Consider the following 24,752-nt stretch of genomic DNA (forward strand, 5'->3'; position numbering starts at 1 on the left):
GAACTCTGGAGCTCTGTCAGAGTGACCATCGGGTTCTTGGTCACCTCCCTGACCAAGGCCCTTCTCCCCCGATTGCTCAGTTTTGCTGGGTGGCCATGTCTAGGAAGAGTCTTGGTGGTTCCAAACTTCTTCCATTTAAGAATGATTGAGGCTACTGTGTTCTTCAATGCTGCAGATATATTTTGGTACCCTTCCTGTCTTTTGGTACACAATCCTGTCTTTGAGCTCTACGTACAATTCCTTGGACTTCATGGTATAGTTTCTGCTCTTGTCACGAGTCCGACTGAGGGTGGTTTCCCTTCCCGGTCGGGTGGCGCTCGGCGGTCGTCGTCACCGGCCTATTAGCTGCCACTGATTGTCTTTCCTCCCCCTCCTTGTATGTTTATTGGTAGCACCTGTGTGTATGATTAGTTTGTCTTTATTAGACAGCCGGCCCGCCTGGTTGTTGTGCGGGATTATTCTTTGTAACCTTCGGCTCTGTATCAAAGGAACGTGTTAGTTCCTAGTCGTGCATTTTTTCAATCGTCATTTTGTCATTCCCTGTGTTTTGGGGCTGTGATTATTGTTAGCACCCTGTGGTGCGTTTAGTGCATTAAAGAGCACAGCATTGTACTCTCTGTCTCCTGCCTTTGACTCCACACCCACGACACCCGGATTGTTACAGCTCTGACGAGCACTGTCAACTGTGAGACCTTATATAGACAAGTGTGTTCCTTTCCAAATCATGTCCAATCACTTACATTTACCACAGGTGGACTCCAAGTTGTAGAAACATCTCAAGGATGATCAATGGAAACAGGATGCACCTGAGCTCAAGTGTGAGTCTCATAGCAAAGTCAAATCAAATCAAATCAAATTTATTTAAATAGCCCTTCGTACATCAGCTGATATCTCAAAGTGCTGTACAGAAACCCAGCCTAAAACCCCAAACAGCAATCAATGCAGGTGTTGAAGCACGGTGGCTAGGAAAAACTCCCTAGAAAGGCCAAAACCTAGGAAGAAACCTAGAGAGGAACCAGGCTATGTGGGGTGGCCAGTCCTCTTCTGGCTGTGCCGGGTGGAGATTATAACAGAACATGGCCAAGATGTTCAAATGTTCATAAATGACCAGCATGGTCGAATAATAATAAGGCAGAACAGTTGAAACTGGAGCAGCAGCACGGTCAGGTGGACTGGGGACAGCAAGGAGTCATCATGTCAGGTAGTCCTGGGGCATGGTCCTAGGGCTCAGGTCCTCCGAGAGAGAGAAAGAAAGAGAGAAGGAGAGAATTAGAGAACACACACTTAGATTCACACAGGACACCGAATAGGACAGGAGAAGTACTCCAGATATAACAAACTGACCCTAGCCCCCGACACATAAACTACTGCAGCATAAATACTGGAGGCTGAGACAGGAGGGGTCAGGAGACACTGTGGCCCCATCCAAGGACACCCCCAGACAGGGCCAAACATGAAGGACATAACCCCACCCACTTCACCAAAGCACAGCCCCCACACCACTAGAGGGATATCTTCAACCACCAACTCACCATCCTGAGACAAGGCTGAGTATAGCCCACAAAGATCTCCGCCACGGCACAACCCAAGGGGGGGCGCCAACCCAGACAGGATGACCACATCAGTGAATCAACCCACTCAGGTGACGCACCCCTTCCAGGGACGGCATGAGAGAGCCCCAGTAAGCCAGTGACTCAGCCCCTCTAATAGGGTTAGAGGCAGAGAATCCCAGTGGAAAGAGGGGGAGGGTCTGAATACTAATGTAAATAAGGTATTTTCTATAAATTAGCAACATTTCTAAACTGTTTCCCATTGTAATTATGGGGTATTGTGTGTAAATTGTTGAGGATTTAATAAATGTTATAATAAAGCTGTAACATCCGCCCCTGCCACGCTCTGTCTCCCTAAAATGCCACCACTCCCTCTACAAATACTCAGCCCTGCCACGTCCACACTGCCAGATCGTAGCCTCAGTCAGTCTGCATTTCAAGCCGTTTGTTCCAGCATTGATCTTGTTATCCTGTGGTGCCTGTTTTCCCAAGCCTGATGCTGCCTTTCTCTCTGCTACAGTTCTGCCTGCTCTGACTCTGGTCCCTGTCTCCAGTCCCTCTTCTCATCAGTCCTGCTTCCCTGCTCTACTGTTTCCTTGGATTCCGCTCCGGACCTGCTTACCCTGCCCATACTCCACTTGCCCCGGCCGCAGCCTCAGTTCCTGGTTCCCTGCTACATGCCCAAACTCCCCCTGGCCTGCACCCCATTTCCCCCTGCTTTTCAATAGATACCTTGGCTACCTTATCCCTGTCTCCTCATCTGAGTCTGTTCTTGGGTTTACCTGCCCCACCACCTGTAACAGTAACGTGGAAAAAGTCAAGGTCTGAATACTTTCCGAAGGCACTGTTGCTGACAATGCTTATCTTTTAGCTAATATGTCTTCATTATTACAGAAAAATAAACTCGCAACAAGATCATTATTTACAAGTTAAGGGCGAGCCAATTACAGAAAATAGCTTAAGGTGACAAAATAAAAGCAGGGCATTCTACCAGAGAATTTTTTAACTTGGACACTGTCTCGTTGGCCTAACGTCATATCCTAATTTGACTCTGGTGCACATTACCGTCTCTGGTAAACACATACTATATCAAATAAAACGTTTATTTGTCACATTCACAGGATACAGATGTAGTGAAATGGTTACTTGCATAGTGGAATCTTTTGTTTAGACACATAGCTAGCTAGCTAAACAATTAACCATAATCCAAACTCATAATGTTACTTCCCTACATGAATCTACAGCTAGCTAACCAACCAGGTTCAATGGTAGCTAGCTAGCTAGCTAGCTAACATTAGGCTATAACTAGCAATGCAAATGGCTCTGAGATAGGAATAATATTACTACACAGATCATACACGTAACACTAGCTAACAGTACGCTTTAACTAGCTAACAGAAACGTTTAATATTTGAAAATGTAGCTAGCTAGACTATTACCTGTATACATGGATGGACCCTTCTCCCCCTCTGTCACGGATGCCATGGTTGCCCTTAGTTTGAAGATATAATCCGGAGACAGGTGTTTAATGCAACAGCCTTCTGTGTGTTCTCTTTTCGACTCCCTCTGCATATTTGCAATCAAACGCCTGAATTCTCCTTAGCTATCATACTCTAATTCCACTGATTTCAACACTCAATCCTCCAGAAAGCGGAGCTCAACACTTTTGCAGTTCTACGTGATGTATTTTATTTAAAGCCGTGTTAGAAAGGATTACTTACATACTTACCAGCTTATGTTATATACAAGAAGCGTGCTACAAAGCAGATCAATCTGAACTCATCTCTCGGCATGTCCAGCCCATCCATTAACTCAGCTAATCATGGCTAGTGGGAAGATTCTCATCTTTTTCCGTGGCTAAACCAACTAGGCTTGTAATTTATTTATAGATGGCATACAGGTCTGTTTTTAAGAGACATGAAAGTTCACGTTCCAGAAGGCATTTCTGCCCCAAAAAACATTTTCATTTAAAAAAAAGGTTATGTTCAAATGCCTCTTCTGTGAAGTAGTGACGCGACAAACGCCTAGTTTCATGAAACGGCACAATTTGACTGCTACAACAGACGGAATGGTGTCAAAGGACACGCGCCGATACCCCAAGTATGACTGGGCATCTGTGGGCCAGATATGTGTGAAAACTACCTAAAATGGGTGCAGAAACTGATCAGCACCCCCATTTTATGTTAATTCTATATTCTATTATCATATGGCCAACCATCCCTCTCGCTACCACTTATTCCACGCTATGCCTGTCCCATGGTCCCTCAACTTCAGACACTTTTGAACTCTCCATCTTATCTCTATAAATCCACCCTACCTTTACCCATTTTCCACATGCTGCTTCCTTCACTTTTTCTAGACTTAGTTACACGCTTAAAAGTGTTGGACTGTTTTTGTTACCTTCTGTTTCTTCCACCTGGGTAATGATTTCCTCCTGGTTATTCTGAGGTTCAGAATGAATGCAGTGGTAAATGTGCTGCTTACAACTGACATCAGCAAAATTGACAAGAAAGGTGTTGATATTAACTCAGCAAAAAAAGAAACATCCTCTCACTTTCAACTGCATTTATTTTCAGCAAACTTAACATGTGTAAATATTTGTATAAACATAAGATTCAACAACTGCGACAAACTGAACAAGTTCCACAGACATGTGACTAACAGAAATTGAATAATGTGTCCCTGAACAAAGGGGGGGTCAATCAAAAGTAAGTCAGTAGCTGGTGTGGCCACCAGCTGCATTGCATCTCCTCCTCATGGACTGCATCAGATGTCAGTTCTTGCTGTGAGATGTTACCCCACTCTTCCACCAAGGCATCTGCAAGTTCCCAGACATGTCTTGGGGGAATGGCCCTAGTCCTCCCCTCCGATCTAACAGGTCACAGACGTGCTCAATGGGATTGAGATCCAGGCTCTTCGCTGGCCATGGCAGAACACCGACATTCCTGTCTTGCAGGAAAGCACACACAGAACGAGCAGTATGGCTGGTGGCATTGTCACGCTGGAGGGTCATGTCAGGATGAGCCTGCAGGAAGGGTACCACATGAGGGAGGATGTCTTCCCTGTAACGCACTGCATTGAGATTGCCTGCAATGACAACAAGCTCAGTCCGATGGTGCTGTGACACACCGCCCCAGACCATGACGGACCCTAGCAGCACACTTTGTTAAAGCTAACCATCCTATCTCCTCCCTCAAATACATAGCTACTGAGCATTTTACCACATCAAGGAGAGGTAACATTGAGACCCCTCTACAGAGGGAGGCCCACTGAATCTTCTCCCTAAAAACACTGACCCCTAGTGGTTTGAATATTGAATTTGATCTCAGGTCCGTTTTATTAACAGTTCAACCCACACCGCATATCATGTTCCTCATGTTGATGATGATAATCATTATGCATTGTTTGAACCAAAAATATAAAATTAAATAATGAAAAGAATATGAAAGTAAATTAAATGTAACAACAATGATTGTTGATAATAACATTATGTAGTCTATTTCTGATCATGTTACCAAGATTATGTCAATTTCCCCATGTATTCAAATCTTGACATGGTGTAAAATATGTGTAACAGTTCCACTTTTTCATCCCTCATTACCTTAATTACTATGACACACCCCTCACTGTGTTCGTTGGCTGTACTAATTGCACTGTTTGTCACCATCACCTGGTTCAAGCATTTACCATGAAACCCTGAAGAAGGCATTGCATACCAAAACTTTGGTTGCTATACCCATTAGGGTTGGGCAATATTGCCAAAATATCATATCACAGAATTTTCCACATTTTTAAAAGTATTTTATGTTTATGAATAATACAATATATACATTTGCTTTTATGAGTAGTGAGTGATCTTAGGGTGGCAACACATACATTCTAAGTGATTTCAATGAGTCTCTTGCCATTCTAATTGTTTTATACTGTTCAAATACACTGCAACTGATTTCTGCATTTCCTGTACTCTTTTGAGATCATTTCCACGAAGAGCTGCACGATATGAGCAAAATAATCTAGGCCTTATTTTGAACCAAATGTTGCAATTGAGACTTTCCTTGCAATTTTGATCAAAACACTTGGGTGAAACTTTTGGAATAATGTCAAAAATATAATTATTCTAAGATAATAGTGGGCACTTTGAATACATTGTTTGACATGACAATTAATGAAAATGCCAGGGAGGAGTTATTGTGACAGGGTAGCAGTGTTCATCTTTGGCTACATTAAATGTTTTCTCTTAGCTACTACTTCATGTAGCTAACATATTCATGCTTCGCCTATTCCACTTTGATTTAGAAGATACATTTGCACAAACAACGTGCTGACTTAGGCCTACACCATCACTGGTATCAGGCTGTATAGCTAGCTACGCTTGCTCTGACTCAGTACATAGATTGCGATTAGCATTAGTGGCTAACATGACTTAGCTACAACTTGTTAAGAAAATACTTACTAGGTGTTTCCAGATGTACTAATACTAATTATAGAACGCTTGTGGATTTATTTTAAGAAGCAAAGTGGAAACAGCATTGTTGTCATCCACATTGTTACATGTGTTGAAGTGACCATGCAGACTGAATGTAAGTGTCTCATACTCATGTCTCAACAAATGCACCTTGAGTGACAGAGGGTGGGGTTAGGTCTGTATGAAAAGCGGCATGGAGAGGGAGGGAGAGAGAGAGCGGAGAGAGATGATTCAGGATTTATAGTCTTGCATGATGTCTACTTTAATGCGAATTAGCATTTTCAAATTGAAAGTAAATAGAGACAAAATATACTGTAATGACCTGACGAGATCATAAAGGAACAATTGTCCAGACTGAGGATTGAGTTCACGAATTGATGGTTTATTACCCCAACTTTACACAGGCTACTGTTTGGCCGTAGCCCACGCCAAATAAATGAAAGACACCCCACAAACCTTCTCTTGTGAAGTAAGAGTGAGAACAATGGCTAAACCTGGTCTTAACTTCCAATGCTCCATCCCCCTGCCCAATCCCCCTCCACACCACTCCGCCAACCGCCAGGATACCCGGCATCAGAATATTCCAGGCATTCCCGTGATTGGCAGATAGCAGGTTGATTGGCATGTCGGACCCCGCGAACACTGGAAAATACAACACAACCCACTAATAGCCTAACACATAGCTGTCTGTGCGGGTTGCTACAATACTGATAAATGGCACTTATCCGAGAGAGATTTATATAGTTATCACAATGCCACACCAAGGTAAGCCTACAGCAAACAGACTTAATTTGAAGTGTTTCTAAAATTAAAAATTAATGGTGAAAAAACGACTGGAACCATTTCCGTGTTTCACCGCTGAGTTTTATGGGTATTTAGCCAACATCACTGTGACATTCTAATTGACAGGCACGTATCTCATCCCACCTCAACGTCCAAAGCTAATTTGTTATAATTCAATTGTGTGACCAGCGCAGACTTATTTGAGTGTCGGAGCTAGTTAGCAGACAGAGTGAGTGGCTGTCATTGCCTGGCCTGGCTACTGGTCTCAATGTAATGAGCTCCTGGGCTGTAAATAATTGTATTAACAGGATTAGAGAGTAGCCGGGTAATAAGGAGAATAAATTTACTGGTGGATCTGACCTCTGGCTTTAACACTGCTGAGCAAAGATGTTGCCGTACCAAGAGCCAAGATCTGCTCACACAGCAGCAAGAAGATCTCCAACTACCCTACTACAGGCAGACTTCCAGACCTTTGAAGTGGAAATCTTGTATTCTTTTACAGTATCGCCAAATGATGGACAGAGGATAGCAGTGTACCATGCAGTGCAGATAGGGGATTAGCTGCTGGAGTTAAGTCAACAGCAGATCATATGGGCTCTGAAGAACTTGTTGCTCTGGCACTGTTATTCATTAAAATGACATAAGCACTCAGTTTATAATCAATCATGATGGTGTTTTGGGATTACAAATCACCATTAACATTCTATTATAAATTATTAACCTATTCAATTTGAAATATATTCTCAACTGTTTTGTCATAAGCATACATGCCGTAACAAGTTATAAAGCATTATACCTTTCAATAATAATAAATATATGTATATATATTTTAAAACTATTTTCTACATTATAGAATAAGAGTGAAGACATCAAAACTATGAAATAACACCTATGGAACCATATAGTAACCAAAAAAGTGTTAAACAAATCCCAATTATATATATATATATGTTTTAGGTTCTTCAAGGTAGCCACCCTTTGCCTTGATGACAGCTTTGCACACTCTTGAAATTCTCTCAACCAGCTTCACCTGGAATGCTTTTCCAGCAGTCTTGAAGGAGTTCCCACATATGTTGGCTGCTTTTCCTTAACTCTGCGGTCCAACTCATCCCAAACCATCTCAATTAGGTTGAAGTCGGGTGATTGTAGAGGCCAGGTCATCTGATGCAGCACTTCATCCCTAACCTTCTTGGTCAGATAGCCCTTACACAGCCTGGAGGTGTGTTTTGGGTAATTGTCCTGTTGAAAAACAAATGATAGAGCCCCCAAGGGTGGATCACATCCGGCCGTGATTGGGAATCCCATAGGGTGGTGCACAAATAGCCCAGCGTCGTCCGGGTTTGGCCGGGGTAGGCCGTCATTGTAAATAAGAATTTGTTCTTAACTGACATGCCTAGTTAAAAAAGGTTAAATAAAATAAATAAGCACAAACCAAATGGGATGGTGTATCACTGCAGAATGCTGTTGTAGCCATGCTGGTAAAGTGTGCCTTGAATTCTAAATAAATCACAGACAGTGTCACCAGTAAAGCACCCCCACACCATCACACCTCCTCCATGGTTCACGGTGGGAACTACACATGCAGAGATCATCCGTTCTCCTACTGTGCGTTTCTGGATGAGAGAATGCAAAGAGTGTGCAAAGCTCTCATTAAGGCAAAGGGTGGCTACCTTGAAGAACCTAAAAATATAAATATATATATTTGGATTTGTTTAACACTTTTTTGGTTACGACATGATTCCATATGTGTTATTTCGTAGTTTTGATGTCTTCACTATTGTAAAAAGAAAGAAAAACCTTGGAATGAGTAGCTGTGCCCAATGTAAAATTGAACTCGGAAGTTTACATACACTTAGGTTGGAGTCATTAAAACTCATTTTTCAATCACTCCACAAATTTCTTGTTAACAAACTATATTTTTGGCAAGTCGGTTAGGACATCTACTTTGTGCATGACACAAGCCATTTTTCCAACAATTGTTTACAGACAGATTATTTCACTTATAATTCACTGTATCACAATTCCAGTGGGTCAGAAGTTTACATACACTAAGTTGACTGTGCCTTTTAAACAGCTTGGACAATTCCAGAAAATTATATCATGGCTTTAGAAGCTTCTGATAGGCTAATTGACATAATTTGAGTCAATTGGAGGTGAACCTGTGGATGTAATTAAAGGTCTACCTTCAAACTCAGTGCCTCTTTGCTTGATATCATGGAAAAATCAAAAGAAATCAGCCAAAACCTCAGAAAAAAATTGTGGACCTCCACAAGTGTGGTTCATCCTTGGGAGCAATTTCAAAACGCCTGAAGGTACCACGTTCATCTGTACAAACAATAGTACGCAGGTATAAACACCATGGGACCACACAGCCGTCATACCGCTCAGGAAGGAGACTTGTTCTGTCTCCTCCAGATGAACATACTTTGGTGCAAAAAGTGCAAATCAATCCCAGAACAACAGCAAAGGACCCTGTGAGGATGCTGGAGGAAACGGGTACAAAAGTATCTATATCCACAGTAAAACGAGTCCCATGTTGACATAACCTGAAATGCCAATCAGCAAGGAAGAAGCCATTGCTCCAAAACCGCCATAAAAAAGCCAAACTACGGTTTTCAATTGCACGTGGACAAAGATCATACATTTTGGAGAAATGTCCTCTGGCCTGATGAAACAAAAATATAACTGTTTGGCCATAATGACCATCATTATGTTGAGAGGAAAAAGGGGGAGGCTTGCAAGCCAAAGAACACCATTCCAACCGTGATGCACAGGGGGTGTTATGGGGGTGCTTTGCTGCAGGAGGGACTGGTGCACTTCACAAAATAGATGGCATCATGAGGATGGAAAATTATGTGGATATATTGAAGCAACATCTCAAGACATCAGTCAGGAAGTTAAAGCTTGGTCGCAAATGGGTCTTCCAGATGGACAATGACCCCAAGCATTCTTCCAAAGTTGTGGCAAAATGGCTCAAGGACAACAAAGTCAAGGTATTGGAGTGGCCATCACAACGCCCTTACCTCAATCCCATAGAACATTTGTGGGCAGAACTGAAAAAGCGTGTGCGTGCAAGGAGACCTACAAACCTGACTCAGTTACACCAGCTCTGTAAGGAGGAATGAGCCAAAATTCATCCAACTTATTGTTGGAAGCTTGTGGAAGGATACCTGAAATGTTTGACCCAAGCTAAACAATTTAAAGGCAATGCTACCAAATTCTAATTGAGTGTATGTAAACTTCTGACCCACTGGGAATGTGATGAAAGAAATCAAATCTGAAATAAATCACTCTACTATTATTCTGACATTTAACATTTTAAAATAAAGTTGTGATCCTAACTGACCTAAGACAGGGAATTTTTAGTATGATTACATTTTGAAAAACAGAGTTTAAATTTATTTGGCTCAGGTGTATGTAAACTTCCGACTTCAACTGTAAGTGTTGACAGAGGTTGTGGATGGGCTGCGGCCGCCAGAGGTATTTTTGGGATGGTGTGAGGTGGGGTTGTTCAAAAAGGGGCTTTTTTTAAATGAATTGTGTTGCCTTTGTGACCCAATTAAAAACAATTGTTCACAGAAAATGCATTATACCTTTAAGTAAAGTGTTAACACAAATGTTTGGTTGGCTTGGAGAGGGTAGAGTGTGTTGTAGGGAGGGGACTGATCAGGAATTAGTGGTGTGGTGACACATTGCTGACGATCCATTGATATAAATATGATCTATGCATGTAACACTAAACACACCCACAACAATGAGCCCTGGACAGCCACTCCCCTGACAGCGTCTAAGATCCTTTTGCATCAGTAATGTGGCCTAAAAGAAAACACACAGTAATGTGATCTTTTTGTTTCTCCTGTATCTAGACCACAAACAACAGAGATTAGGCCTAGTTTAACCATTATCTGAATAGTTTTGTTGTTGTGGGGACAAAAGTTACAATGAACCTCAAGATGTACAGTACATTTAGGGTCGCTCCTAATTGAGTTGGTGAAAAACAAGAAGTACAACATGGTGCATTTGACCTGGCCAACCTCCAAACACAGACCAATTACTGATTGGCATAAACCTTTATCTACAAAACTACACATCATGACAAGAGCTTAGAAAATGAAAGGGTGGGCTGTCTACATCTCATCTCCACATATTGTTTACATTAAAGGCATTCCAGCAAAAGTTCTAAGCACATCTGCCAAGTAGTATATCTTTTCATAAATTAAATTGGAAAAATAAGCCACACATAACTAACTACACCATAATGATATGTTTGACTATTAAAGTAACTTTGAACTGAAAAAAAGTCTCTTACTCAAATTATTACATAGCAATAAGATCAGGCAAAGTTCTACGTTTTTTCTGGACATCCTGTCAATTACACTGTATGAATTGACACTACTTCAAACTTGTAATAGTTTCTATCATAATGTATGGTAGGCAACTTTAATTCAAATGTTCATCTTTTTGGTTGCTTTTTTGATTGCAAAACTGTTTCTCCACCGCAACTACAGACTTTAAATGTTTCTGGTACATGCTTTGCATAAGGAAACATTTTAAATAACACGCCTTCCCCCTTTTCCCTTTAAAAAAGGATGAGCTGAAATCTCGCGAGCTCTACCCCCGGTTTGGAACTCATGCTACCAGTCGGTATCTGAATGCCTTACTGCAGTGTGTATTGCAGCGAGGATGCAATGGGAGTCTAGGAGGAGTTGCACCAAGGTCAATGCAGCATCCACTCTAAAACATAACACCGCGGATTTGATTCACTTTCGTACACGTGTGCTGAAAGCGAGAGGACCGTGAAGCGTTTTGAAGATTCGTTTGCCAGGGCTGAAAGTTGATGCCTTTTTCCTCTGTAGTGTATATAACGTCAGTGAGGCAACTAGCAAGCCATCCTTCTCCATTTGTAGCTCTCCGCATGTCTGGACTACCTTTTCTCAATTCGGATGCACTGCGTTTCTGTTGGAGCGAATCTCCAGACAGTCTTCCTCCACTTGGGTGGTATCAGGAGTGTTCGCTAACTTTGTCGGAAATAATTGGGTTTTAGCAGCAGTGTAGCTTTGCTATTGTACACGAGTTGTGCTGGACATTTAGCTAGCTAGGTTTGTCTCTGCAAGCTCGTCCATTCATCAGTAATATTTGCAATGTCAGCGCCATCCTCCACGCCTCCCGTTCAGGAAGAGAAACAGGCGCCAGAAAATGAGGGACTGACCGTGGATACAGGTTTGGAGCCCGCCGGCCCGACACCCAGCTCGAGTCGGTTCCAGGTGGACCTAGTGGCTGAAGCAGCCAGCGCCGCTGATAAAACGCCCAGCACGGATTCCACGCTTGCATCTGGCGACAAAGCCACCCCCGAAGGTTCGGAGCCAGCAGCGGGTGGTGAGGCAAAAGGCCGGTTCCGAGTGGTGAACTTTATGGATCCCACTGGAGCGAGCCCACCAGAAGTAGTGCCCGCTGAAGGCTTCCAGAATGGAGACACCGTAATGAGCGAGGGCAGCCTGCATTCTTCGACAGGAGGCCAGCACCACTACCACTACGACACCCATACAAACACCTATTACCTGAGGACTTTTGGCCACAACACCATCGATGCTGTGCCTAACATAGATTTCTACCGGCAAAGTGCTGCTCCGCTGGGGGACAAGCTGATAAGACCCACCCTTTCGGAGCTGCACGACGAACTTGACAAGGTAAGCAACAGCGAATTTATGTTTTTGAGCCATAGCGCCTGCTTGGACATGTGCTGCGTTCATAACAACTGGGAACTGCGACGTCTCCGACTTCCGTGCGTTCATGACAACTGGGGGAAAAAACGAGTTCCGACTGCGAACATGTTTTTTGAATGGTCAAGCAACTCGGAATCCCGAGGCGGGAAACCTCTTTCCAGAGCTACGACTTTCCGATCTGAAGATCACCGACGTCATGATTCGACCTCGTTGTTTTTCTTCCGATTTCGCAGTTGTCTTGAAAGCAACTTTCTTTTTGCTAGCCACCTTTCTGTATTTAGTTCTAATTTTGACATTGTTGCTGTCAATTCTATATTGTTTAGTGGTACATTTTGCCTAACATTGGCGAGAAGTCAATGTGTGAAAAGGAGTTTTGCGCATAGAAACTCGTGTGAATAGGATACACGTATTCGTTGTACTTGAATAGTGTGGTAAGAGTATTTGGATTAGAGGTCAACAGTTTATGATTTTTCAACTCCGAAAAGGATTATTGGAGGACAAAAAAAAGGCCGATACTGATTAATCTGCCAATTTTTATTTATATATTTGTAATGACAATTACAACAATACTGAATGAACAATGAACACTTATTTTAACCTAATACACAAATACAATCTATTTAGTCTCAAATAAATAATGAAACATGATCAATTTGGTTTAAATAATGCAAAAACACAGTGTTTGAGAAGAAAGTAAAGGGGCAATATGTGCCATGTAAGAAAGCTAACGTTTAAATTCCTTGCTCAGAACATGAGAATATATGAAAGCTGGTGGTTCAATATTCCCAGTTCTTCAATATTCCCCCTTAAATTTTAGGTTGTAGTTATTATAGGAATTATGACGTGTTAACTATTTCTTTATATACCATTTGTATTTCATATGTCTTTGACTATTGGATGTTCTTAAAGGCACTTTAGTATTGCCTGCCTAATCTCGGGAGTTGATTAGGCTTGAAGTCATAAACACCGCTGTGCTTCAAGCATTGCTAAGAGCTGCTGGCAAACTCAGTAAAGTGCTATTTGAATGAATGCTTACGAGCCTGCTGCTGCCTACAGCCGCTCAGTCAGGCTGCTCTATCAAATATCAAATCATAGACTTAATTATAATACAATAAACACACAGAAATACGAGCCTTATGTCATTAATATGGTCAAAACCAGAAACTATAATTTCTAAAACAAAACGTTTATTCTTCCAATGACATACGGAACCGTTACGTATTTTATCGAACGGGTGGCATCTCTAAGTCTAAATATTGCTGTTACATTGCACAACCTTCAATGTTATGTCCTTCAATGTTAAGTCCTATAAGGTTAGTATCATACCTCATGTAGCCTAGCCCATAGTCCTATAGGTTTTAATAAGGTTAGTATCACACCATGTAGCCAAGCCCATAGTCCTATAAGGTTAGTATCACACCTCATGTAGCCAAGCCCATAGTCCTATAAGGTTAGTATCACACCTCATGTAGTCTAGTCCATAGTCCTAGAAGGTTAGTATCACACCTCATGTAGCCTAGCCCATAGTCCTATAAGGTTAGTATCACACCTCATGTAGCCTAGCCTCCAACACTACTCAGACTGCATCCAATTTGTTTATCACAGTGCCATCTGTTTTGTCACCAAAGCCCCATATACTACCCACAACTGCAACCTGTATGCTCTTGTTGGCTGGCCCTCGCTTCATACTCGTCGACAAACCCACTGGCTCCAGGTCATCTACAAGTCTCTGCTGGGTAAAGCCCTTCCATTATCTCAGCTCACTGGCCACCATAGCAGCACACACCTGTAGCACGCGCTCCAGCAGGTTTATCTCACGGGTCACCCCAAAGCCAATTCTTCCTTTGGCCACCTCTCCTTCCAGTTCTCTGCTGCCAATGACTGGAACGAACTCCAAAAATCATTAAAGCTAGAGACTGTTACCTCCCTCGCTAGCTTTAAGCACCAGCTGTCAGAGCAGCTCACAGATCACTGCACCTATTGCGGGAAGTTTGTGAAAGGCTACCTGAAACATTTGACCCAAGTTAAACAATTTTAAGGCAATGCTACCAAATACTAATTGAGTGTATGTAAACTTCTGACCCCCTGGGAATGTGGTGAAGGAAATTAAAAGCTGAAATACATCACTCTCATTACTCTGACATTCCACATTCTTAAGATAGGTCAGTTGGGATCACCACTGAGACAGATCCTTTACTAGGATTAAATGTCAGGAATTGTGAAAACGGAGTTTTAAATGCGTTTGGCTAAGGTCTATGTAAACCTCCGACTTTTCTGAGAAACATTTTCCCGTCTCTGTGTGTGTGCAGGTCTCTTGGAGCCAAGAGGATAGATAGATGAGCTGCGAGTTCAAAGATATTTTCTATCTGTTCTGATGTACACCATCTGATGTACATTACTCATACTTTGTCACTCAAATCATTGTTGCTTTGGTTAAGCTCTGATGTAAGTTTTTTTCTATTGGCATTTGTTATTGGCTTGAAGACATTTTGCTTGGCTTTTGGTGTGGTCGGTCAAGACACACCCACTTCCAGCTTTGATGTTAGACAACTTGTAATATTACGTTCTCAAATAGTTAATCCTGTCTTAATTTAGAGTTCCTTATCTGACATTTTGACAGTAATTGTTTAAAATGTATATCATTTTAATGTCTAGTAGCCTATGGGTTTAGCAGAGTACTAATGTAGTCAGTTTACCATGACAAAGCGATCCCAGGCACACTGGCTTGCGTCCACAATGTCAGCCCTTTCATTTGGTCAGCAAATCTACGGAAATCCTTCTCCATTTGAAACACGCCCCTAATAATACCACAAATGTAGTTGAAATTCCAGAGCATTTCTGCTTAGCATTGACACCATTTCCCTGGCATGCGCCTGGCATTGATGGCATGCCAGCCCTGAGGTCTCCTTATCGTTCTGTTCAACTTATTGGAAGACGGAGAAAAAAAACAACGGAACCATGTTGACATTCCAGGGTCTGTTAAGTCTCAGACATCATGGTAAGGAGGCGGGCGCCATTACCGACGGACACACGGGAAGACGCTCAAGTTTAACTGTCTTGACTCCGTATCTCCAGATGTGTTTTTTTCCCCACATTCCATCAATGTCCTCTCAATCCTTACATTTTGGGTAATATTTTTTTCTGTAATGTTCTTGTGGTGTCCATTCTAACTGCAAGTATGGGTGGATACTATTCCCATATGGACCTGTAAGCCTTACAGCTTGTATGTAGAGTACACAGTTATGATCTTCATAAGACCGTGTGGAACAGTATATTTAACTTAACGAACAGCTTAACACATAAAGCAACAACCTGCAACATGTTAGCTTTTACTGTGTCCTTTTTGGGAAATTGTGTGCTCTTGTGACCCAGTATATAATAGACTACATGAGGAGTAATGGTTAATTCATTCCCGGACTGAAAATCTATTCTAGTCAGTTTCCTACTATAGTAGTGCAACCTCCCCTCCTTAATTTCCACTATTGGTTTATACTGTTTGATCTGCGGTCGTCTCCTTTTCCCAGCTTTGATATGTATCCCAGCAGCACAACACATTACCATAGACATTTTGACATCCTGTTTTGAATATATGAACATGTCCCTCTTTCCTCCCTTTCTTGAAGTAGGTTAATGACTGATCTGTATGTGAATGAATAAGTGAAGGAAGGTGTCCATCCTATACTGCTTTCACCAATCCAACTCTTTCCAGATGTGCAAAAAGCGAGGAAGTGTTGTTTTTTACTATTCCAAACGGCCTTAGTCAGCATGTTGAACTTGTCACTATTTTTTGTCCTGGTGGCATCAGTTGAACATGTGGCATTTTTGGCCAAATGCCTGCATTTGTACATCGGCAGTTGTCAGTAACCGGACACTGGTAAAATATACTTTGACACATTGAATTTTGCCTTTGACTAGGCCTATAAATATAGATGTTACATTTTTCTGCATGTATGCACAGAAGGCTTAAGCCAAAGCTTAGCGACTAGAGGTAGACCGATTTTAATTGGCATGGCAGATTTCAAATTTTCATAACAAATCGTAATCATCCTTTTTGGATGCCGATTATGGCTGATTTACATTGCAATCCACGAAGAGGCTGCGTGGCTAACCACCTGTTACGTGCATCTAATCAGTGCGGCGCCTGTTCATTTATCATCGAATCACAGCCTACTTCAACAAATGCGCATTTACGGAAAAAGCACTTACGTTGCACAAATGTACCTAACCATAAACATCAATACACAAAATAAATACACAAGTATATATTTTTTAAACCTGCATATGTAGTTACAAGAAATGCATGTTAGCAGGCAATATTAGCTAGGGGAAATGTTACTTTTCTTGCAGAGTCAGGGTATATGCAGCAGTTTGGGCCGTCTGGCTCGTTGCGAACTGTGTGAAGACCGTAATTAATTTGCCAGAATTTTACATAATTATGACATAAATTGAAGGTTGTGCAATGTAACAGAAATAATTAGACTTATGGATGCCACCCGATCGATAACATAGGTAACTGTTCCGTATTTCACTGAATGAATAAATGTTTTGTTTTCAAAATGATAGTTTCCGGTTTTGACCATATTAATGACCTAAGGCTCGCATTTCTGTGTGTTATATTATAATTAAGTCTATGATTTGATAGAGCAGCCTGACTGAGTGGTGGTAGGCAGCAGCAGGCTCGTAAGCATTCATTCAAATAGCACTTTACTGCGTTTGCCAGCTGCTCTTAGCAATGCTTGAAGCACAGCGATGTTTATGACTTCAAGCCTAATCAACTCCTGAGATTAGGCTGGCAATACTAAAGTGCCTTTAAGAACATCCAATAGTCAAAGATATATGAAAAAAAAATGGTAATAGAGTGTCCTATAAACTACAACCTAAAACTTCTTAACTACTACTAACTACTACTATTTTATTCATGTATTAAGTTAAAATAAATGTTCATTCAGTATTGTTGTAATTGTCATTATTTTTTATGTATGCATGTGTGTATTTTTATTATTTTATTTTTTATTTCACCTTTATTTAACCAGGTAGGCTAGTTGAGAACAAGTTCTCATTTGCAACTGCGACCTGGCCAAGATAAAGCATAGCAGTGTGAACAGACAACAGATTTACACATGGAGTAAACAATTAACAAGTCAATAACACAGTAGAAAAAAAGAGTCTATATACATTGTGTGCAAAAGGCATGAAGAGGTAGGCGAATAATTACAATTTTGCAGATTAACACTGGAGTGATAAATGATCAGATGGTCATGTACAGGTAGAGATATTGGCGTGCAAAAAAGCAGAAAAGTAAATAAATATAAACAGTATGGCGATGAGGTAGGTAAAATTGGGTGGGCTATTTACCGTTAGACTATGTACAGCTACAGCGATCGGTTAGCTGGTCAGATAGCATATATATGGTCCGATTGTAATTGGTATCTGCTTTTTTTGGTCCTCCCAATAATTAATAAAATGTGTATGCATGCATGCGCACACACACAATTATTGGAGGACCAAAAAAAAGCCGATACTGATTTTTGGAGGACTGTGTGCGTGTGTGTGTGTGCATGCATACATACCGATTTAAAATCGGGCAGTTTTTATGTATCTGCTTTTTTGTGGTCCTCCAATAATCGGTATCGGCTTTGAAAAATCATAAGTGGTCGACCTCTATTACAGACTTTAGAAAATTTAAATAGCATAAAGTAAGGCCAACCCCTCCTATGCTCCATCGATTGGTATCAAGAGAGCGACAGTGTTCAGACAGCCATGGTTTTAATGAAAAGTAGCATCCTAATGGTTCAATGCCATGTAGTTGGAAGAGCAGCCCTATTGTATGCAGATGGACTATATTAAACTTATTTTACCACCTTAGAATGACTTGTATTGATACTCATAGAATAACATAATTGTCCACATGCCTTATTTTCTAGTCAATCAACATCAATGATTCCTGCCCCTTTTTGCTATATTTTATTTCCTCTTTCGCTGTGTGCCACAGAGGAGGCTTTCAAATTCAGTCAGTTCGTGCCTGTCGCTTCAAAGTCGAGGTCACACTACTACCATTAAAATGTTTTTCCCTTTTATCAGTAGAGCGAACTAAGGATTGAAAACGCAAAATGGAAATTCCAGTGTAGCCAATCAATCTGTGCCTGTGGACTTGCTCAGAAATCATCAGTCACCCAATTAGCCATCGTTAGTGTTGCTAAAAGGGGACTTGTCAAGAGATAGACTGCAAAGTTACCTGACCATTGCTAGGCACACACAAACTCTGTGAAGCAACCAATGGCCGTTGCAGATTCCATTGAAAATGAATAAAAAGGGACATCATTCTGCATTTGTAATGTGGCCCTTTTCTGATATTGCTGCTGCCACCCATTTTTTTGTTTTGGTGGGGTAGATTGTAGCCTTTACTGTTCTTATTGGGCCTTGAACCCATTACCCAGCAATAGCCGCATGTGACTTGTTATATTGACCAGGAAGAGTAGAAACCCTGACAGGGCAGATCTATTCAGTGCCGGGTGGCCAAGCGGAAGTGGATTGTGGTGTTATATATTGACGTCTTCCTATTGCAACTACAGTTGGGGGCTCAAAGTTGACGAGAGCCCAAACAGGCCAGCTAACTTCCAACTATAGTATGAGTCAGTACTATGTGGCTTCTTGGCCTTAGTAGTGGGGGACCAGGCATGGAGTAGACATGTCTGCCTTTAATATCTATTTATGTCCCAGTTAGATGTTTTAATGCAATTTGAACACGGCCCAGAGAAAACAGAACACAGTTTACAGTAAGTAAGCCTGTGGTATTGGTTAACCTTTGTCAATGTTTAAAGCCTTATTGCTCTGATTACAACTTCTTGAGTGTTTCTATGAAGTTCAAGTGGTGTACAAAGTCTGCAAAATGCCCATGCCATCACTCTGTTACAATGCAATTACAATCATGTCAGCATGTGGCTTTTGTTCTCATACATTCTTTGGATGGTGACGCTGTGTGCCAATACTTTTGTGTTCCCTTTGGCTCATGTTGTTAGACGCTGACCAATCCCTTTGGCAGTTAACGTAGTGCGAAGTCTTGACCCCCTTCCTCCGTGGAGTGTTGAGTCGGCAGGGCCTCTCTTTAAGAAGTGGCCAAATTAATAGAGCTGCGTCCCCCGGGGAATTCCCAGTCAGGCGTTTCCATGCTCGCAACTAGGAAGCCCTTGGTGGTGGGGAGACCACCCCAGGTGATGTGACACCCCACTCTTAACATTTTATATATATTTTTTAATTGTATGCTATGCAGCCAAATGAACCCTATTCTGAATGATTGGATACTCCCTTATTTGAAATGATCAGTCTTCTGAAATTACATGGCCTTTTAAGTGCGACGATTTTGGTCGCATTAGGCTTGGGCGGTATACCGAGGTATTTGGAAATAGTCAAGGGGATAGTTTTTTCAATACCATTTGAAACAATTTATTGAAAAACTTCCAAATTTGTAGCTACTTTACATAAATGCCTGCAGTCAATTTGTGAAAAACTTTAGACAGAGCAGATCACATTCTTCATTTCACCTGTCACGTTATTTAACATTATGAAGCTTACCGTTGTTCCCCAGAACGGTTGAGCCAGTCCCGTCTTTGTAAAAAGCACCACAGGAGAAAGCGGGAGCATGTGAGTCCAGCTGTGTATTGATGGGTCGCATTTTAAATTGAAAGTCAAGTTTTTTTTTTTTTTTGCTTCAATAGTTGGGCAGCTACAGTTTTCTTTCACGGGAAATACATTAGTTCAACACATTCATCAGAAATTGCTTCATTTTCATTAGATGGCAACAAGTTCAACGCTATTTGGCTGGCAACCACACAAGTAAATGAGCTTAGCCTTTTCATCTATTTTTCGCAAAAACGATCCATGGCCATCATGTTTCTAATGTATATCATAGAAGGAATGTTGCCAGCTACATTTCCTAATGTTTTGCTTGAAGTTAATCTTGCATTTTGCAGATAAAAGTAGGCTGGCTACACCAAGAAAAGTAACAGAGAAAAATAGCTACAGATCAGAGTGCTGAAATTACAATAAGAAGCATTTTAGATCTGCATTTGTAAAACATGGCAGCGTAGCCTAGTGGTTAGAGTGTTGGGCTAGTAACCGAAAGGTTGCAGGTTCAAATCCCGAGCAAACAAGGTACAAATCTGTCATTCAGTTAACCCACTGTTCCTAGGCTGTCATTGAAAATAAGAATTTGTTCTTAACTGACTTTCCTAGTTAAATAAAGGTACATTTTTTTTTTGATTTCTTAAGCATAAAAATAATTATGTAAATAATTATGTAAAAATATGTAAAAAAAATAATTATAATTATGTGTAATTATCTTGCTAGTTATCTAAGTAAGTAGTGTTGTCACGATACCAACATTTTGAGTAATGATACGAAACCAGGCCAAGTATCACAATATCGAGTAGTATTGTGATACCAAGGGGGGGAAATTCAGTGGCCTAGCATCTTGTTCGTCCCGTCCCCCGGACACTTGTTCACATTTTCTAAACGTTATGCACTTGTGCTACGCTAAAACCTGTCACTGATAGTCACACTTCTACTCAATACAACACATATTGAATTTAACTTTACACTGTTCACTGTATAATAGAATACTGCATCGAGGAATGTGAGGAAGGAATATACATGCATAGCTGCATGGCATTGTGCCAACAAATGGAAAACATTGCAGTTAATGCTTTGACTCTCTCCCACAAACACACACTGCTCCAGACTTAAATGTTAGGCCCCAAACAGAATGTAAGGAGCACCAGAAAGATATTTTTGATATACACAAAAAAATATATATAAACACAACATGTAAAGTTTTGGTTTCATGAGCAAAAATAAAAAATCCCAGAAATGTTCCATACGCACAAACTTGTCTCTCAAATTTTGTGAACAAATTTGTTTACGTCCCTGTTAGTGACAGGTGTGGCATATCAAGAAGCTGATTAAACAGCATGATCATTACACAGGTGCACCTTGTGCTGAGGGCAATAATGCCACTTTAAAATTTGCAGTTTTAGGACCTCCCGAGAGGTCTAAGCCACATTGATGTGGCTGGCTTCGGGGTTAAGTGAGCAGGTGTTAAGATGCGTGGCTTGGCGGGTTATGTTTCGGAGGACGCATGACTTGACCTTCACCTTCCGAACCCAGTTATAGCGATGAGGCGATGGAAATTGGGGATAAAAGGGGTGTAAAAAAGTGCTTTTTTTTCTCTCCACAAAACACAATGCAGCAGATGTTTTTAGGGGATGCGCAATTCGCATGCTGACTACAGGAATGTCCACCAGAGCTGTTGCCAGATTAATTTTATATTCATTTCTCTACCATAAACTGCCTCCAATGTTGTTTCAGAGATTTTGGCAGTATGTCCATCTGGCTTCACAACCGCAGACCACGTGTAACCATGACAGCCCATCTGACGGTCATGTGAAATCCATAGATTAAGGCCTAATGAATTCATTTCAATTGATTTCCTTATATGAACTTTGACTCAGTGAAATCTTTGAAATGGTTGCATTTATATTTTTTGTTCAGTATAGTTAGACCAAGATGAATCTTACCATGGGCTCTTGTAGTGACCGTATTACTGCCACACCACGAGTCAACCGTAGTAAAATTCCAAGTAACTGAGTCAAGGGAATCTCCTCTTATGCACTCTGGACATGCGTTGGTAGTACCCAACTCCCTAACAATCAGGTCGCTAATGGCTTGGTACTCAGGACTCTCTTGTCCTTCTAAAGGTGTCCACATGCTCCCCAACCGAACAATTTGGTTATGATGACATTTTGTGACATTTTACTACATTTTGGAGTTTGGTTAGGGTTTTTGTCCACTGTTCGGGCACTAGTCATTTTTCCTTCGTGATTGGTCAACTGTAGGGGTGACGTGAGTTTTTGATTCTTGTCGATTCAGCCTAATACGAACGACAACTTTGAGCATCGATTGACCGAGACGTTACAAAAGTACCTTTACCAGTACGATTCTAGCCATGTATTATACAAAGAGCAGAATGTAAATGCCAATTCATGGAGGGAGATTGCGGAGAAGCTGGGGTCTGACCCAAGCACTTGTGAAAAGGCAGGGTAGGGTTTGCAACAAGTTCTTCAAAGAAACAAGGGCCGCAGTGGAGTTGCGGTTGGAAAGGCTAATCCAGAAATGTTGCTGCTGGCATGGGAAGCATGTAAGACTGAAAGCAACGTGCCTTCTTCACGAAAGGATGGGGTATGTTGTATTTTCTATATTTGTCGACAAAAAGAGTAGTCATGTTTTGCTAACAATAGTTAGCCAGCTAGAGCTAGCTACTTGGCTGGCTAGTGTCTAGCTAGCTTAGCAGCATACTCGTGCAAGCCAACCAAATAAACTTTGGATCAAACATTTTGTCATAGAAAGAAAATCATAAGCTTTCCACATTGGTAACACAAGTCAAAGTTTGGTAGTAAGGTCCAGCTAGTGTAGATGTTTGAGCAGAGTTGAGTAGCTAACGTTAGGCCAGGCATACTCTGCTCAAACGTTTCAAATGTTGTGGTCTCGGTTAATGATTATTTGATGTTCATTAATGTTTTGGATATGTGTACTAAATAGCCCTCTACTTTTTTTTCCCCAAGACACATACACAAGTGAATGGAGACAGCACCTGGTTTTGTTCTCTGTGCCCCAGTACTGCCTGTTCACCAGCCCCAAGCACTACCTCTGCAGCCAACCGATCTTCCGCACTGAGTTGCAGTGCAGAATTACAAACGATCTCAATGCAGGACCTGGGAAGCTCTATCTTGGGCCCACCTCCCAAGACCTACTCCGCTGGCTTGCTCCTCAGCGCTGCCAAAGAGCAGCAGCAGGGATTTGAGGAGAAGGGAAGACCTACTCCACTGGCTTGCTCCTCAGCGACGTCAAAGAGCAGCAGTGGTAGTAGCAGGGATTTGAGGAGAAGGGAGACCTACTCCACTGGCTTGCTCCTCAGCGACGCCAAAGAGCAGCAGTGGTAGTAGCAGGGGTGTGAGAAAGGACAAAGGAGCTGCAGACTCGGTCCTAGACACATCACTATTAAAGGCATTGCAAATGTTTGAAGACATCTCAAGATCTGGAGAACGTCATGCGCCAAGCCCACCAGCTTGTCCCAGAGGTAAATAAATACAAATAATTTCAGACTACTTTGATCCCCTTTTCTCTCTTCTGTTTACCTTCTTCCTCACCATGCACACTGCTCTCCAGACACTCATAATGTCCCCCCTCTTTTCATACTCTCCACAGGGTCCTGGCAGCTACAGATGATTTCATGGATGAACTCTTGACCAATCTCCGGGAGGAATTTGATCACCAGCTGCACGAGTTCGTGCATGATTTCAAGAAGATGACATGGACCGAACGACTGGGACCACAGTGAAATTAACTTGTTCTATTGTTTAGACATCTCAGGAGTCACACTAGACACTTACATTTTATTCCATAGATACTTATTTACATGTCTGTTCTTAGCAGACACTTTGTTTATTTTCAGAAGCAAGAATAAAGGTTTATTTGTGTGCTGAAAAAGCTCTGTTGCCATTTCCTCATCTCAATACAATGTGTTTCAATGCATTCTATTTCAACATCAGGGGCTGACAATGTACAGAAGAGCCGTGTGCCACGTAATTTACAGGCTTTCTTCTACTTGTGGTGTTGCTCAATCTAATCTAAATTACTGCACATTGAGATGTCCCAGAATCCGGTTTCATTTTATTAACCAGATTAAAATTCTACTGGTTCAATGCGGACAAAAAACTGAGACTGCATACAAGAATCCTCCTCCTTGCAGCCATGATGCAGAATGCATTCTGACTCTCTGACAATGAGGGGTGGTAGGTCCAGGTACGCCCAAGTTTATTGAGATGGACACCTGTGAAAGAGCGGTAAACAGGAGAATGTCATACATGCATACATACAGTACCAGTCAAAAGTTGTACATTGTAGAAAAATAGTGAAGAAATGAAAACGATGGAATCATGTAGAAACCAAAAAAAGTGTTAAACAAATCTAAATTTGAGATTCTTCAAAGTAGCCACTCTTTTGCCCAGCTTTGCACACTCTGTTCTGTCTTAACCAACTAGGCTCTTAGTTTAACCATTTTATTTGTATTTACAGATGGCATACATGTTTGTTATTAAGGCACATGAAAGTTCACATGTTTGAGAAAGGCATTTCTGATAAAAAAAAGTACATTCAAATGGTTCTCCTGTGAAGTAG

General features: G+C 41.5%; 1 protein-coding gene across 2 annotated transcripts in view; it reads left to right on the forward strand.

The window, feature by feature from the left end:
• The first annotated feature begins 11,437 nt into the window (after positions 1 to 11,437).
• Positions 11,438 to 24,752, forward strand: part of LOC135544750 (solute carrier family 12 member 2-like) — a 99,358-nt gene continuing 86,043 nt past the window's right edge. For both annotated transcript variants that reach the window (XM_064972614.1, XM_064972615.1), the window contains exon 1: positions 11,438 to 12,485. In XM_064972614.1, coding sequence (XP_064828686.1) covers positions 11,940 to 12,485 — 546 coding nt within the window. In that variant the 5' untranslated portion in view covers positions 11,438 to 11,939. The remainder of the gene's footprint in view (positions 12,486 to 24,752) is intronic.

This window comes from Oncorhynchus masou, chromosome 8, assembly GCF_036934945.1.
Source record: "Oncorhynchus masou masou isolate Uvic2021 chromosome 8, UVic_Omas_1.1, whole genome shotgun sequence".
Classification (NCBI taxonomy): Eukaryota; Metazoa; Chordata; class Actinopteri; order Salmoniformes; family Salmonidae; genus Oncorhynchus; species Oncorhynchus masou.